The sequence below is a fragment of the Cyprinus carpio genome, chromosome A8, assembly GCF_018340385.1.
Source record: "Cyprinus carpio isolate SPL01 chromosome A8, ASM1834038v1, whole genome shotgun sequence".
NCBI lineage: Eukaryota > Metazoa > Chordata > Actinopteri > Cypriniformes > Cyprinidae > Cyprinus > Cyprinus carpio.
In genome coordinates, this window is record NC_056579.1 from 6,601,084 (window position 1) to 6,617,474 (window position 16,391).

The 16,391-nt window shown below is 40.4% G+C and overlaps 1 protein-coding gene across 1 annotated transcript in view; it reads right to left on the bottom strand.

Annotated features, from left to right (window-relative positions):
* Nucleotides 1-16,391, bottom strand: part of LOC109050912 (fibrinogen C domain-containing protein 1-like) — a 94,241-nt gene that overhangs the window by 50,982 nt on the left and 26,868 nt on the right. Inside the window, exons 4-5 of the mRNA XM_042761811.1 lie at nt 5,322-5,487; nt 4,899-5,035 (exon numbers count right to left, since the gene is read on the bottom strand). Coding sequence (XP_042617745.1) covers nt 4,899-5,035; nt 5,322-5,487 — 303 coding nt within the window. The remainder of the gene's footprint in view (nt 1-4,898; nt 5,036-5,321; nt 5,488-16,391) is intronic.

Genomic DNA, 16,391 nt, shown 5'->3' on the forward strand with positions numbered 1-16,391 from the left:
ATATTTATTAAGTTTAAACTAATGTCTATGATTATGAAAGACTGTTACTGTTCTGTGATAAGAGTCACAATTTTATTTTATTTTTTTAACATGGTTTGAAATATAGAATGATGAACAAATGTTGTGTTTGTGGACTAAACAGCCGTGGATCAGTAGCGGACTGCAAACGCATCCTGTGTGAAAGCACAATGAGTCCGTGCTGCTTCTGCACCACACACACACGGACTGCATACGCACTGCAGGCGGAGTATGTGTGAAACAGGCGTGAGTCTTGTCAAAGTCTTTTTTTTGGGAAGCTTGGTAATTTCACAGTAGGCATACACACAGGTTCGAAGACTCGTTCTCGCCCGCTACAGTGCAATTTTTCTAGGTGTACATCCGCGGTAAACTATCACGGTGAAAGTCATTATAGCTTGCGTAGTATAGACCCAGCTCCCAACCCAACTTTGAGAATAGATTAACGGCGATATTTTTTTTATCGCCCGATAAGTCTCACGTTAACGCAGCACGTTAACGCCGATAACGGCCCACCACTAATATATATATATATATATATATATATATATATATATATATATATATATATATATATATATATATATAAACTGACAAACTTTTGAACAATACTTTAGTGTTATCAGTTTGAATCAGTGTGACCCACTGCAAACAGATGATTCTTTTGAACCAGTTCAAAATCTTTTGGATCACTTTGAATCAGTCTAACAAGTCACTTACTAAATTAATCGATTATTCTGAACACTTATTCAGTAAAATGAACCAATACCACACCGTTATAAGGGTGCATAAAGACAAGCCAGGTTACATGAGGTGAATCTGAACAGACTTTGTGTGAAAATTACCAACAGAAATTCCTTTAAAAACAGCCATTGTATAATTGACAAAAAAAGTAAGCACGGATGCTTTCAAGTGTCAAAACAGTTCATCACAGTTCATTCAAATGAAAAAAAAAAAAAATGAAATAGAAAGGAGCTACTTTTGCGAGCTGATGGAATGTGTGAGGACATGAAGTTCATGTCACTTCACTTCTCTGTTTCCTCACTTCTGAATAGACATTGACATTCTGTTCACAAGCTTCCAACAGTGGTTCACATCACACTGAGTCAGGTCACACTATTTTTCCCAACTAGTATGCTGACAGAAAGTCTTTTGGGGTGAAGATTATGTAGTAGATTGTATTAAGCTGATGAAAACATACAAACCGAAACAAACAGCCAGGACTGTGCTTTGCTGTTGGTCGATTTAACTGAGTATTTAGAAAAGTGGTGTTCAGGAACGGAATGCACCTGTGTGCTGACGGAGGTAGAACAGTGACATTATTCCAGATGTGGCTGACGGCCACAGCTGCCTTCCAGATGTTTATACATTGTACAACTGCATAAATGAAGTATCTGCTCCAATTAACCACAGTCAGCCATTGTCATTTGTAGTTTCAGAGGATACTAGGGTTTTTTTTTTTATCACACCCATGTGCACTTTCTCCCCTCTGCCTATGCCTTTCTGCCTATACAAGATCTGCAATTGAACTGAACACATTTAAAGGAATAGTGTAGTCAAAAATGAAAACTGTAGTTGTTTTGCCCATGGAACACGACATGATGGTGAGTAAATATTGATATAATTTCATTTCTGGCTGAACTATTCCTTTAATAAAACACCAGAGACCAAGTGTGTGGAGAGGCAGAGAGAGGACAGCTCATTCCAGCGCTAACTGGGCAGGGATTGTGTGCATGTCCAAGCATGTGAAATTATACCCCCTCCCCTATCACCCGTCTCCATGTCCCATCTGAACTCAGCCTGATCTACAGTACTCTGGTACCAGCAGAAAAGCCCCACATCCTCATCAAAAACTGCTGGAGGCCGCAGATGATGAATAGTGGCGCTGGATCTATTAATTCCCTGTAACAGTTCCTTTTTAGCTCTTCAGATTCCCAGCACTCCCGGCACGCTTAGCAGTGAAAGATGACGTGCTAAGCCAATGCTCTCACTGCTGCAAAGCATCTATGACTGTAATCAGGGAATATAATGGGTCACCCTTTTAAACACCATGTATGTAAGCCACTGAGAGCAAATACGAAAATACAGAACTGAGGCGTTTCTGTGTTCATAAAACTCTGTACCGTGTCCAATCTGCCTCTACCACTGACCTTAACGAAATACATTAAGAGACTGATGACCATAAAGAAGATGTGTCATCAAATATCTTCTTTCCTTTTACTGCAGCCTGTGTCTTTATCAGGATGCTCAATGTCATACTCTGCTATTTGAAATATCTCCTTTCATTGCAAAAGCATAGACAAAAACAGACTTACGTAAAGCTTGTGATGTTCACCAAGTATTGTTCAAAGTATCTTCTCTGAGGACACAAAGCAAACGAGAATACGGCGGTAACAGCATTCTTTCAATTATTCATTATCATATACGTTTCACATAGTCTAATCAGTTAGTTTTACAAATAATTGGCACTAAATTAAATTAAAACAAAGTGCTTCTCTGTTTCATATGCTTAGAGAATACAAGATCTGAAGCCACTTGTTTATAAAGAAGTACTGCTCAACAAGCGCACAAAGTCATCCCTGTGAATTGATTAAACCATTTTTAAGAAGACTGAACTTGCTGTCTGAAAAGCAAGACCTGGAAACGTGCCACTTTGAAGCAATCATCGGTGTGCCACTGTAACTGCAAATTTACAAAATGGACTCTTTAATAATGGTGCTAAACACTGTTCAAGTTATTAAATACCTGTCATTTTTGTGGTGAGCAGTATTATCAACACCTCATAGCACTGTATGAGTCATTTTACACAGCGTGCTAGAGGCTATAAATTATTGTGTACAGAAAAAAAAAGTTAAAGGTGCTGTATGTAAGATTTGACTCTACTAAAGCATAAAAATACCATAATATGTTTGCAGATATTTAAAGGGATACTCCACCCCAAAATGAAAATTTTGTCATGAATCACTTTTGGATTTGGATTTTGGATAAAAACCTGGAGGCTTGAGACTTTCAAATCAAAGCTAAATACACAAACAGCGCATCCTTGTGGCGCGGATGACACAGAAGAGCATACACAGCATACGGTGATATGGAGAGACACAGAGGAGATCGTTGACAAAGGAATTACTGAATAAAGTTGTTATTTTGGTTTTCTTTGCTTACAAAAAGTGTTCCTGTCGCTTCATATAACCCAGATTGCACGTCTGATGGCAGATATTCTGACGATGACTTTTATACCTTTTATGGACCTTGACACTGTTATTTACTTGGGAATCTATGGGACAGTCTCAAGCCTCCAGGTTTTCATCCAAAATATCTTAAATTGTGTTCCGAAGATGAACGGAGCTTTTATGAGTTTGGAACAACATCGGGATAAGTGATTAATGACAAAATTTTCATTTTGGGGTGGAGTATCCCTTTAAGAAACATGCAAAGTAACATACTTGTTTATCTGAAAAACAATGCTACAGTCAGTTATTCTCCTTTGAAAATCTTCATTCCAGGCTGGAATGCCGGTCTTTGTTTTGGTTTGTGAAACCCGCCCACTGCCAGTTTACCCTATTATATTTTGGTTGCCAGTTGGTGGAAAACACAGCATATTTCATTTCATTCATCGTCAAGTGTGCTTGTTCCTGTTGGTGCCCTCAATCTGGCAAGCCGTGTGTGCGTCAAGTCTGAGGAGGAGGGGCTGGGTGAAAAAACACTCTCCAATATTTTGAATTTGGACTGCAATACCTAGTTCAACCACTCGGTGTCAATCCTACATACAGCACCTTTAATAAATAAAATAAAAGTTTATTTTTTAAGTACTAAAACTGAAATAAAATAAAGCTAAATATAAAACTGATAAAAATATTTTACTATGTATTATTATATCTATTTTATTAAAAGCATATAACAAAATTAATAAAACAAAAAAATAGAAATACAAAAATGTAAATAAAATAAAAAAGATAATAAAATTGATCAAACTTTTTGTTATTTATAGTTAACATTTAAATTTTTTTTTTTTAGAAAAATGTAAATCACAAATTTTAAATTATATAAAAAAAAATTACTATTACTGTCCATGATTAAACAGACTCCTCTGGTAAGAACAGAGCAGCTTTCAGTATCACCTCTGCTTATAAGCCACAATCTAATCCTGTTTACACTCAATAAACCTGAGCTTAGAGACCTGTTGCTATGATAACAACTCTGATACAAACTTCGAAGAATGGAACTATTCAAGACCTGAGCGTCACATCATCAAGAATTAAATCGAGAGAACTCTAACTCAAACCAAATGATAAGATTTAAAATAACAGCTGAATACTAAGTCAGTGCAAAACCACAAAAACTAATATGCAAAAAGCTGGAAGCACCTGTCTGCCCGTCAGACTCTTTTAAATGCATATAGCTCTGCGTAAGTGGCACAGCAGAATCTTTACCGGTTGACACACTGCTATCATTTCATGATATATACTGCCTTCCCTATGTCTTATCTTTATTTTTATTCAAAAGACCATGAAATTAAAACTCTCCTGCATGCATCGAATGTGAAGATAATGATCTCGGAAAAGATAGTTTTCACTGTCTATTCTTTATGCAGCTGCTGTAATGAACTGTACACTTGTGAAACATCAGTTTGAAGCGTGTTTGTGCATGCGAATGCGTTCATGCGCATATCTGTGACCTGCTTACTAATGCGTGGGAGCGTACACTTAACAAGTCAATGCCTAATGGAGTGACTCATTACTAGTGATTTTTATTCCTACGGCTGTTTAGTCAATTCAGATATATTTGGAGAAAAAAAAAACAGCTCAGAGGTGACCGGAAACAATGTCTGAATATCGCTCCGAGCTACCGGCGTACTGTATTAAGCTGGGAAGTGTGCGACTCACCGTCCATCCGCCCCCATCAGTAGTCATGTCACAGAAGACCTGGAAGCCTTCTGGGTAATGTGTGGGGAACACGGAGTAGATACCATCCTCTCTTTGCCCGCTGGCATAGATGTCACTGCAATCCCTGGGTCTGGAACCTGCCAGAAGATACAACATGCCAGCATCATCAATCTACATTACATGCCAAGCCATCATTGCATCTGTTTTTTCATTTTTTGAAAAACCCTTTTGAGGTATGGCATAAGAGAAGAAAGCTTCAGACCTCAAATCTGTCATCTCACGCCTGCTGTCTAAGCAGTGGCATGTCTCTTTCACAATGCTAGAAAGCTTACGAGGGAATAGGTGTGAAACCATTCTAGGGCTCATTAGGGCAAGCTGGCGACTTGAGAATATGTGGCTAATGAGGAGTTTTTTTTTTTTAACCTTCTCCAATGGCGCAGCCCTTGGGCCGGACGCTGTGCACCGGAGCCCTCTGCAGATCTGCCTTGAGACGGCTCTTGATGTTTCCGGTTTCCTTCTGCATGGAGCTAAGCGCGTCGCTCACAGAGTTCACCACTTTCACCATGTTGATCTGGCTCTCCGACAGCAGCTGGAGAGAGAGAAAGCAGGGGCAAGTTTAAAGGACAGAGGATGACACACATGATCCATTTCTTCACTGAAGCTCTTAAGAGTCACATGCTCGCATATTTGAATCAGCCTGACAAATCCTTTAGAGTACTAAAATGTTCGAGCCATAGTGCAAAGGTGTATAGTTAGTTCAGGTTTTTGTATATACAAAAAAAAAAAATATATATACACACACACACACACACACACACACACACACACTCACACTCACACACACACACACACACACACACACTAAATACTGTATATGTTGATGTTTAAAAAAGTATATTTGTATTATAATTTATAGAACAGGAATTGAAATAATCATTTTAGTACTGTTATAATTTATTATATTTTATATATTTTTTTATTAAAACTAAAATCACTCATATTAATTCAAATATTTCCAAAATTAAAACATGTTACCAAAATACTATTTTCAAATAAATTGATTTATTTATAAAAAATTCTAATAAAATACTATTATTTTGTATATATATTTATTGGTTAAAACTATTCTTTATAAAATATAAATCATTATCATTATTATTACTACAACTATTACTTTTAGATTTTTTTTTTACTTAAAAAAACATAAATTTATACTTTTATACTTACAAGATTAAACCAGAATCAAAAATATTTGATCAAAAATACAGTAAAAACTGCAACATTATGAAATATTTGTTCAATTTCAAAGATCCGTTTTCCATTTGAGCATATTTTGTAATTATAATTTAAATGTGATTTATTGCAAACTTAATTTATTCTGCAGCCATTACGCCAGTCTTCAGTGTCACATGATCCTTCAGAAATTTACTGCTCAATAAATATTTCTTATTATTAATTATCAATTTTGAAAAATTGCTTGCTGCTGAAATCTAGTTGCGTCATACCTGGTTTGGACATGATTTCTTCAGCATTTCTGTTCCATTACAACAGAGCTTTGGTTGACTCTGGCCTTTCCTAAAAGCCTGGCTTAAACAATAACAACAATGGAGGCTCTGTATCAGCATGTGGTCCCCAGCACTGCATTAAAGCAACAGGTGCACTATGCTGCACATCACTGATAGCGCTTCAGTTTAGCAGGCTCAAGGCCAGTGGGTCTGGAAACCGCTCGGTTTGAGTTTCCCAAACAGCTCTCTTTATTGCCTGCATCAGCAAAGCTGCTCAGGTCACCTCGATGAAAAAAAAAAAAAAAAAAAAAAAAAACTTGATTCTGAGTGAGGCAAACTGTCTGCCTTTCTCCAAGGACAGGTCTTCGTGTCTCACACATCAAACATCATTAATCAACATGGCACTTTAGTATGTAGTAAGCTCAGTAAGTGATTAGCAAAAATTAGCCCTATGACACATGAAAGCGTAAAGCTCTCCTTTGGGGTGAGAAGGAGCATCAAGTTCTTTGAGAGTGTGTCGTTAACAAGTCTGCATGTGCGCATATGTCGCTGTGACAACACTGCAAGCTAAGTTCGAGTTGGTGTGTGCGTGAACTCGCTTGAAGTTGATAACGGCTGACGCACTGTGTGGATGGTCGGGACATTATCACTCACAGCTCTCGACACGCTCGTTTGCTCCAACATGCTGCCATAGCAACAATCATTACGTGGCCAGTCCAGCATAAAAAAAAATAACATCATATGTCCCTAAAATACAATACACTCCATGCTCTTACCTCTAACTAACCTGTTTGTCCAGTGGCTTGAACCTCTTGGCATTCACTCGACAGGACGCAATACCTCACTCACCACTTCTACTCTAAACATTGCCTCCCTTTCATTAAAGCACACAGCAGGAAACTAGCAATTAAAAGATCCAGGCCTTCAAAACTCACCTTGAACTATCAATTTCAATAGCTGTGTTTGGAAATGAACCCTACAACTTTTTGAATGCTGTAGAGAATGTATTTTATACTGCATACAGTACATGTATGTCTTAAAAAAAGTATGTGAAACAAAAACAATAGGCATTATTTCATGATGAATGTTTCAGAGACTGTGTACATGCACAAGAATACCCTCATGTTAATCGGAATTTGCTCATATTTATACTGTAAATAGGTTTGCAAACTTTCCAGAAATTTGGAAACTTTCCGGGATTTTTTTGGAAGCTTCCAGAAAATGTTGGGAACTTTTGGAAAGTTTCCGGAAATGTTCTGCTCCTTTGCAACCCTTACTGTTAACACAATAATATCCCCGTTTCTCTCAAAATTTAAGACATCTGGCATTTGCCTATATCTATCAGAATGTGGTATGTGGGCACCTTATTTTGAATTATCAATTATTTGTATTATTTATTTATGTATTTCTATGAATATGTTTGTATTAATATGGATATTCAAAATAATATTAATAATAATAATAATTATTATTAAAAATATATTGTTATTGTTATTATTACTTTGAAAATCAACAGTAAAAGAACATTCATTTCTATGTCCAAACAATGTCCAAACAATGATACATTTTTGGGGTGATTTTAGAAACAGACAGCTAAAAAGTCAAGCTTTTGAAGAAATACTTTTTTGGAGTGAGGAGACATTCAAACATTTCATATGTTAAAAGAAAGGTCATCCTGCTCTTGTATAATGTTAAAAACATGAATGAGAATTAATGAGTTAGCTAAAGTACTGCTCAAAATTACAGCAAAACAATCTGCAAAAAGTGCATCTTATGTATTTCCGGAAGAAAAATGGAGGAAAAGAGCATGCATGTTTAAATATATTTAGATTGTGCTAATTACATTTATGCAAGAAGATTCAATTAAATTTTAATCTGAAAATTATATGCATGTAAACAACATTATCACCATATGACCTCATCATCACATTGCATCTGCTAGCATCTCGTCAAGCACACTGCATTGTGGGATGTCATATTTAACACAGCAAACTCTGGTTTATGAGGCAAATGCAGCAGGTCATGCAGTTATTTTATGCAAACAGAAAAATACTGTGCACAGAATACAGTACGTACCTGTACTGAATACTGCAGAAATAGCAAGAGCAGGAAGGCAGTTAGCTGTTACGAATACAGCCAATGTCACAGCATGGTACCGGCCACATTAGTGCCCACTGACTGCACGTCTACCCGAGGTCTGTATATGTTCATTGCTCTAAAACTGTGTTAAGAGATGATGGAGGGAAATGAACTAAGGTTAAGAGTCTCATGCCAAAACATTTTAGCAGATAAAGAGACACAGATAGCCCCTCTTTTAAATAAGCGCTGCCTGGCCCATTTGTCATATCCAGGCTGGACCAGGACATCGATGGCATAAACATTATTTAAAAGAAATTTGCTTCCTGTTTGAGGGGCTTTCATTAATCACAGACATATTCGAACACGCTTCCTCTGCAAGACTCTGTATCATCAATAATCTCGCCAACAGAGTATGCATCCAAGTTTGGAACACAGCTCTCAGTGTTGGAAATGACTGATGATAGATCAAAGGCGAAAGATTAATAAGTACAATCGAACAGGAGGAGACCAAAGGGAAAAACTGTGCTGCTTGCTGACACATCAAAAGTTAAAAATCTTAGTATGCAAATGACTGAAAACACAAGATTCTGCACTCATGTGAACTGAACATTTCCTACAGATTGTGCATTCATTTTTTAATTCTCTGGTTCTAAAATAATAGCTTTCAGATAATGGCACTGTTATTGAGAAGTTATTTAACGTCAACATCAACATTTACCAATAAATTATAATATGAAATTGCACTTAAAAGTAATTGGACACTTTTGAACATGTAAATCACACTTAAAATGTTTGAATGTCATTGCACATAAGTGATATCTGAATAATTAAATTAATAATTAATAATGAATTAAAAATATTTTTTTGTCTACTTGTCTACTTTTATAATTTTAAAACTAACAAACCTTGTTTTATTAAATATCTTGAAAAGTGTTTTTGGGGTTATATTTCTTTAAAAATAAATGCAACTTGGTTTATTATTTTGTATTCTAATGCAAGACATTTTTAAGTGTGATTTTATTGTTCAAATACTTTAATACTTTTATTTAAAAAGAACTGCATTTCATAATCCAGATTATAATTAGAAATTATAATATTTAGAATTAAAGGTCACACAGAAAAGAAAAGTCTGTCTTCCAATAAATAAATAAATAAATAAATAAATAAATAAATATTATTACTATTATTATTATTATTATTTTAATTTTTTTTGATGACAGAATGTTCTTTTCTGGGTGATCTTTAATTATAAATACTAAAATTATAATGCAAAATGAGTGAAAAACTGTTGCAAATGATGATGATTATGATAAAAATAATAATTTTCAGAATTATCTTTTTGCATAACAGGTTTTAAATAACACTATCCATTCACTGTTTCTTTTCAGAGAGTTTAAGGTTCTTTTGAGAGAGATTGAAAGCATAATTAAATACTCAAATAATTTACAACAATGTCATTGTCCATGCATAACAACAATCACAAAAACAAGTTACATTGAAAATGATCTTTCATTCGAGACACCATCCTAGCGTTTTGCGGCAGACGACAGATGTGATTTTGCCAGGAGAAAAGTGTCAGCATGTATTAATTTCAAAATGTGTCTGACAGATGAGTCAACATTTCCTTCCTCCATCCACCTTCCAAACCAAAGGTCAAAAGAAAGTGGTCTCTTTGCCAAAAGTTTATTGTAAAGAAAGAAAGGCCGCAAGCATCTCTCTTCACAGAGCAATCTCCCCCAACAAACCACTCTAATGAGTCTACACTAATAATTAACAAGAGACTTTTAATAAGGTACTGTAGCAGGACTAATGTGCTCTCCTGCTAACCAAATTGGTTTAAAAAAAGATTGTCAGAGGGTACCTGCTATTTACAAAACTGTGGTTTCCTGACAAACTGAATATGGGTGTTAAGACGCTGTTAAAGTGGAATAGTGAGGAGCAAACTACTTCCCCCAAATGCACGTTATTCCTCCAAGGGGGTGGAGCTCCGTTGCCTCTGCCACAATCTAGTGTTCATCCTGGTGTCAGCCAGGCGAGGGCTACTTTGGGCAGTAGCACGGGCGGTCTGAGTGTTACAGGGGTGGCAAACCCCTCAGGGAACCAACCCTCGGGGGACCATCGCTCCTCTAGCGCTTCGCAACCAGTTGAGCTGCCAAAGGAATGCGCTGGGCCCTCTTCAAAGAGCCTACCAGCGGTATCCTTTGGTGCTCCTCACGATGACTGGATGTCGATCAGAGCTCTGAGGGAGAGCTCTTTTTGGAGAGGAAGATTTGGCTGCGTTGCCACCCTCTGGGACAGGTCGGCCTCTTCGGCGATGCAGTCGAGAGTTTTGCCCAGCAGTTCTTGGCCGCACAGAAGCAGACTGAGGCGATCCGTCACATTCTGCCTCGGTGGGCAGCTGCTGCCTCCACCCGTCTGCTGGCCGCAGATCCCCAGCCTGATCACACCGCATCCGCAACAGCCTTCAGCCAAGCAGCGCCGTGGAGCTGGGGCATAGGCCCCACCTGTCCAGGCCCCCGTCAAACCTGGCACTAAGTGGAAGAGCAAGCGGCCCTGAGATGGGCGCCCCAGAGATGGAGGGATCTGCTCTCCTGGAGATGGTGAATTTTTTGTTTAGTTTTGCCCCGCCGTTGGCCTCACGGTCACTGGCAACCAAATTCTCGACAAAAGAGCAGTTTTCTCTATATTTTTCAATCTTGGAGAGTCGCAGACGGACCAACACTGGACCACACTCATCCTCCTCCATCACTAGCAGGCAGCAGCGGGCAGTTCGAGAGCTTCAACAAAGGCCCTACTGACGCACCCTCTGCCAAACTGTGGAACCAGTTAAGCATAGCACCACACACTCAGACCCCTCTTCGGTCCAACTACAAGCCGCCCAAGTTAGGTCCCTGCATTCCACCCCGCTGCCCCACTGTGGGTACGGTGGTGGTTCCGCTGGTTCCACTTATACGGTATCTGGGGGCCCGGCTAGCGCTACCCAGCCTGTCTCACTGGCTTCTGTGGACCATCAGCCTCGACTATGTGACTCAGTTCGCCCAGCATCCCCCCAAGTTCAGTGGCATCCACTTTATGGCAGTGAAGGCGGCCGATGCTCCGATCTTGCATGTGGAGATCGCAGTCCTACTGGCGAAGGACGCGATAGAGCCGGTCCGCCCAGCCGATATGAGGACGGGGTTTTACAGCCCTTAATTCATTGTACCCAAGAAAGGAGGTGGGTTACAATCTTGGATCTGCGTGTCTTGAACTGGGCTCTTCACCGGTTACCATTCATGATGCTGATGCAGAAAAGCATCTTCGTGTGCATCCGCCCCTGAGATTGGTTTGCAGCGATCGACCTGAAGGATGCGTACTTTCATGTGTCGATCCATCCATGCCACAGACCATTTCTGTGGTTCACATTCGAAGGACATGCATATCAGTACAAGGCCCTGTCCTTCAGGCTGTCCCTGTCTCCCCGTGTCTTCACAAAAGTTGCAGAGGGGTCTCTAAGTGCAAGGTGTTTGCATCCTCAACTATCTCGACAATTGGCTCATACTAGCACAGTCTCAGGATCAGTTGTGCAAGCACAGGGACCTGGTGCTCTGGCACCTCAGCCAGTTGGGTCTTCGGGTCAACTGGGAAAAGAACTAACTCTCCCCGATTCAGAGGATCTCTTGCTCCGGCACCTCAGCCAGTTGGGTCTTCGGGTCAACTGGGAAAAGAGCTAACTCTTCCCAATGCAGAGGATCTCTTTTCTCAGTATGGAGTTGGATTCCATCGAACAGGCAGTACGCCTCACAGAGAAAGGTGCACGGTCAGTTCTGAACTGCTTGAATACATTCAAGGGAAGGACAGTGGTCCCACTGAAACCATTTCAGAGACTCTTGGGGTATAGGGCAGCTGCAGCAGTGGTTACACCACTGGGGCTGCTTCATATAAAACCGCTTCAGCACTGGCTTTCATGGCCGAGTCCCGAGGTGGGCGTGACTGTGCGGCACTTACCGGGTCCAAGTTGCACTGGTCTGTCACCAAACCTTCACCCCGTGGTCAGACTTGCATTTTCTCCGGGCAGATGTGCCCCTAGAACAGGTCTCCAGGCATGCTGTGGTTTACACGGATGACTCCACCCCAGCTGGGGGACCACGTACAACGGGCACGCAGTGTCGGGGGTATGGACAGGCCCCCAACTGCACTGGCATAATTAACAATTGCCTAGAGTTGTTAGCAGTGTGTCTTGCCTTGAACCTTCTCAAAGGGAGCTTACGAAGCAAGCACGTGCTGGTCCGAAGGGACAACACGGCAACTGTTGCATACATCAACCGACAAGGTGGTCTGCGCTTCTGTCTCATTTCACAACTCGCCGGCAACCTCCTCCTTTGGAGTCGGAAGGTTCCAAGGTCACTTCGTACCATTCACATTCCGGGTCTGCTCAACCGTACGGCCGACGAGCTGTCACGAGCTACTCCATCCCCAGACGGTCCTGCTGATTTGGAGACGTTTCGGAGCCCCTCAGGTAGACCTGTTTGCATCTCCAGAGACTTCTCACTGCCAGTCATTTTACTCCCTGACCGATGGAACACTCAGCACGGACTCACTGGCACACAGCTGGCCACGGGGCCTTTGCAAGTATGCATTTCCCCCAGTGAGCCTTCTCGCACAGACACTGTGCAAGATCAGGGAGAATGAGGAGCAGGTCCTGCTTGTGGTGCCTTATTGGCCCACTCTGACCTGGTTCCCGGAACTAATGCTCCTCGTGACAGCCCCTCTATGCCAGATTCCTCTGAGGAAGGATCTACTGACTCAGAGACAGGGCACCCTGTGGCGGAGGTTCTAGGTGACTTACCCCAGGAGGTAGTTGACACCATCACTTCAGTGAGAGCACCGTCTACAAGACACACTTACGCCTTGAAGTGGAACCTGTTTGTCGAGTGGTGCTTTTCTCACCGAGAAGACCCCGGAAATGCCCGATCAGGGTCGTGCTTTCCTTTCTGCAGCAAGGGTTGGAGCGAAGGCTGTCTCCCTCCACCCTTAAAGTCTATGTCGCTGCGATTGCTGCTAACCATGACCCCGTGTAAGGGTAGTCAGTAGGGAATCATGACCTGGTCATCAGATTACTTAAGGGGCCAGAAGGTTAAATCCTCCCCGGCCCCACTCTATACCCTCTTGGGACCTGTCTCTAGTGCTCAAAGTACTACAGCAGGGCCCATTTGAGCCTTTGCAGTCAGTCGAGCTAAAGTTTCTTTCGATGAAAACTCTGCTCCTGCTTGCACTGGCCTCCATCAAGAGGGTATGGGACCTGCATGCATTTTCGGTCAACAATTTGTGCCTAGAGTTTGGGCCGGCTAACTCCTAGGTAATCCTGAGGCCCCGGTCCGGCTATGTGCCCAAGGTATCTACTACCCCTTTCAGGGATCAGGTAGTGAACCTGCAAGCGCTGCCCCTGGAGGAGTTCAGACCCAGCCCTAGCTTTGCTTTGTCCCGTCCGAGCCTTGAGATGGTACGTAGACTGGACACAAGGCTTTAGGACCTCAGACCAGCTCTTTGTCTGTTACGGAGGCCGGCAGAAGGGGAATGCCGTCTCTAAGCAGAGGATGGCCCACTGGATTGTGGATGCCATCACCCTGCCTTTTCAGGCACTGGATGTGCCCTGCCTGCTCAGGTTGCGAGCTCATTCTACTAGAAGTGTTGCATTCTTCTGGGTGCTGACTTATGGTGCCTTGCTGACAGATATTTGTAGAGGTGGGCGACCCCCAACACATTCGCTAGATTCTATAGCCTTTGTGTGGAGCTGGTATCCTCCTGTGTTCTCTCCTAAAAAAAGTGTAGAGCCACTGAAAGGCCCTGGTTTAGTGTCGGCTTGCTAAAACCGCTCTAGATTATCCATACTGTAGACCCTGTCAATCTCCTCCACCCCCTCGGCAGCAAAATGTGGCGGAATGTCCACGTCCCTCACTCGATGAATGGTTGGGAGCATTTAGAGGGCCTGGTTTAGTGTCCGAGAGTCTGTGTTAATCCCATATGTGTAAAGTTCACAGTATAGCCTCAGAGCTTGTGTTTCCCTGGCAGACTTCTGCCATTTCCAAGAGGATTGCTCCAGGACTGATTTCATGTATTTTTATATGAAATTTAAAAAATGTGAGTCCCATAATGGGGGTGCTGGTTAAGAGGTTAAAGGAATAGTTCACTCAAAAATTAGGAGAAATGTAGCATTACATTATTTGCTCAACAATGGATCCTCTGCAGTAAATGGGTGCCATCAGAATGAGAGTCCAGACAACCGATAAAAACATCACAAGTAATCCACATGACTCCGGCCGACCAATTAATGTCTTGTGAAGTGACAAACTGCAAAGAAATCTGTCATTAAGTTGGGTTTTTTTACTTGAAACCATTGCTTCCGGCTAAAACAAATTTTCAGCAAATTTAAATTTTTTAGATGAACTGTTCTTTCAACATCCATTGAACCTTTCCATTGCATTAAAGGTTCTTTATAGTGGAAAAAGGTTATTTGGATATTTAAAATGTTCTTCACACTAAAAATGGTTCTTTCAAAAGCTGTTCACTGGAAGGTTCTTTGGTGAACAAAAAAAGGGGGGTTCTTCTATGGCATCACTGTGAAAATCCCTTTTGGAACCTTTATTTTAAGAGTATATGCAATGGGGTTCTCACTGTTTTGGACCTCACTGTATAACACTCAGCTCATAAGCATGCAGACTCATGCAATGTTACACAGTGGTTACATTCTGTGGAAGTTATGCTATAAAAGTGGCATATTCGCTCCAATGCATCACTTTGTTCCCTGTGTTCTAGTTTCTCGGGAATACTGAGATGGGATAATGACTAAGGAGGCCTGGATTCAGCCAACCTCATTAATGATCCAGGGCTTCTGCCAAGTCAGATTGCTAGCACCTTGGAATGCACAAAAGAAACCTTTATCCATCCTTCAAAGATGCCCTGAGGATAGAAAATAAGCCTTCTATTGATCAGGTGGAAGGTGGAAGATGTGATTTCTGCACCACTAGTGGTGAAAACTGGAATTGTAAAAAAGAAGAGATTCCAAACATCCTACTACCCACTTTTCAGCAGCCTTGGCTCAGGACAAATTTTTACATTCATTTTGTCCATGTAAGCCATGGACTCAAACAACCAGCTTTGAAAAGAATCAAACTGCAAAATTCGATTCAAAAAGCAAATAAATAAATAAAAATATAAGTAAATAAATAAAATTTATATAATTGTGTGTGTGTGTGTGTGTGTGTGTTTTTGTGTGTGTGTGTGTGTGTGTGTGTGTGTGTGTGTATATATATATATATATATATATTAGGGATGCACGGATAGGATTTTTTGGGGCCGATACGATACTGATTTTAACAAACACTTAAACACTCATTGGCCGATACCAATACCGTTATTTATACTGATATTTGTCGCTTCCTCCCTTATTTGAATTTTTGGCATCAAAAAAGATAGTATTTTGATCATATTTTAAATCAGTAAAGTTCAAAAACACCTGCATTAAATTATACTAGCAGTTTTATTGCTACATCATCAAATAATTTCTAGTGAACATGGATTGGATCCATTTAACATTCAGCAGGCCAACATAAATACAATAGACTTAATATACATATTAAATAAACAGTGCTTTTTAGGTAGGTTTAACAGTTTTCAGGTACAGAAATAAAGTAAACAAATGTAAAATAACACTTCACTGTATAAATTACATATTAATCCTTCTTTATTGTAAAAGACTTTATGATTAATCTTCTAATTTTTTTATATACATTGTAATATTTTTTGTAAGTTTAAATATGTACGAGATCTCCTTTACTAAGGCAGGACTCTTATTTTGATGGTTTTTCTAGTCTACGGTGATATATGGATAATGAAAGCACACAGTTCTTCGGATTTAACGTTTCTCAATGTA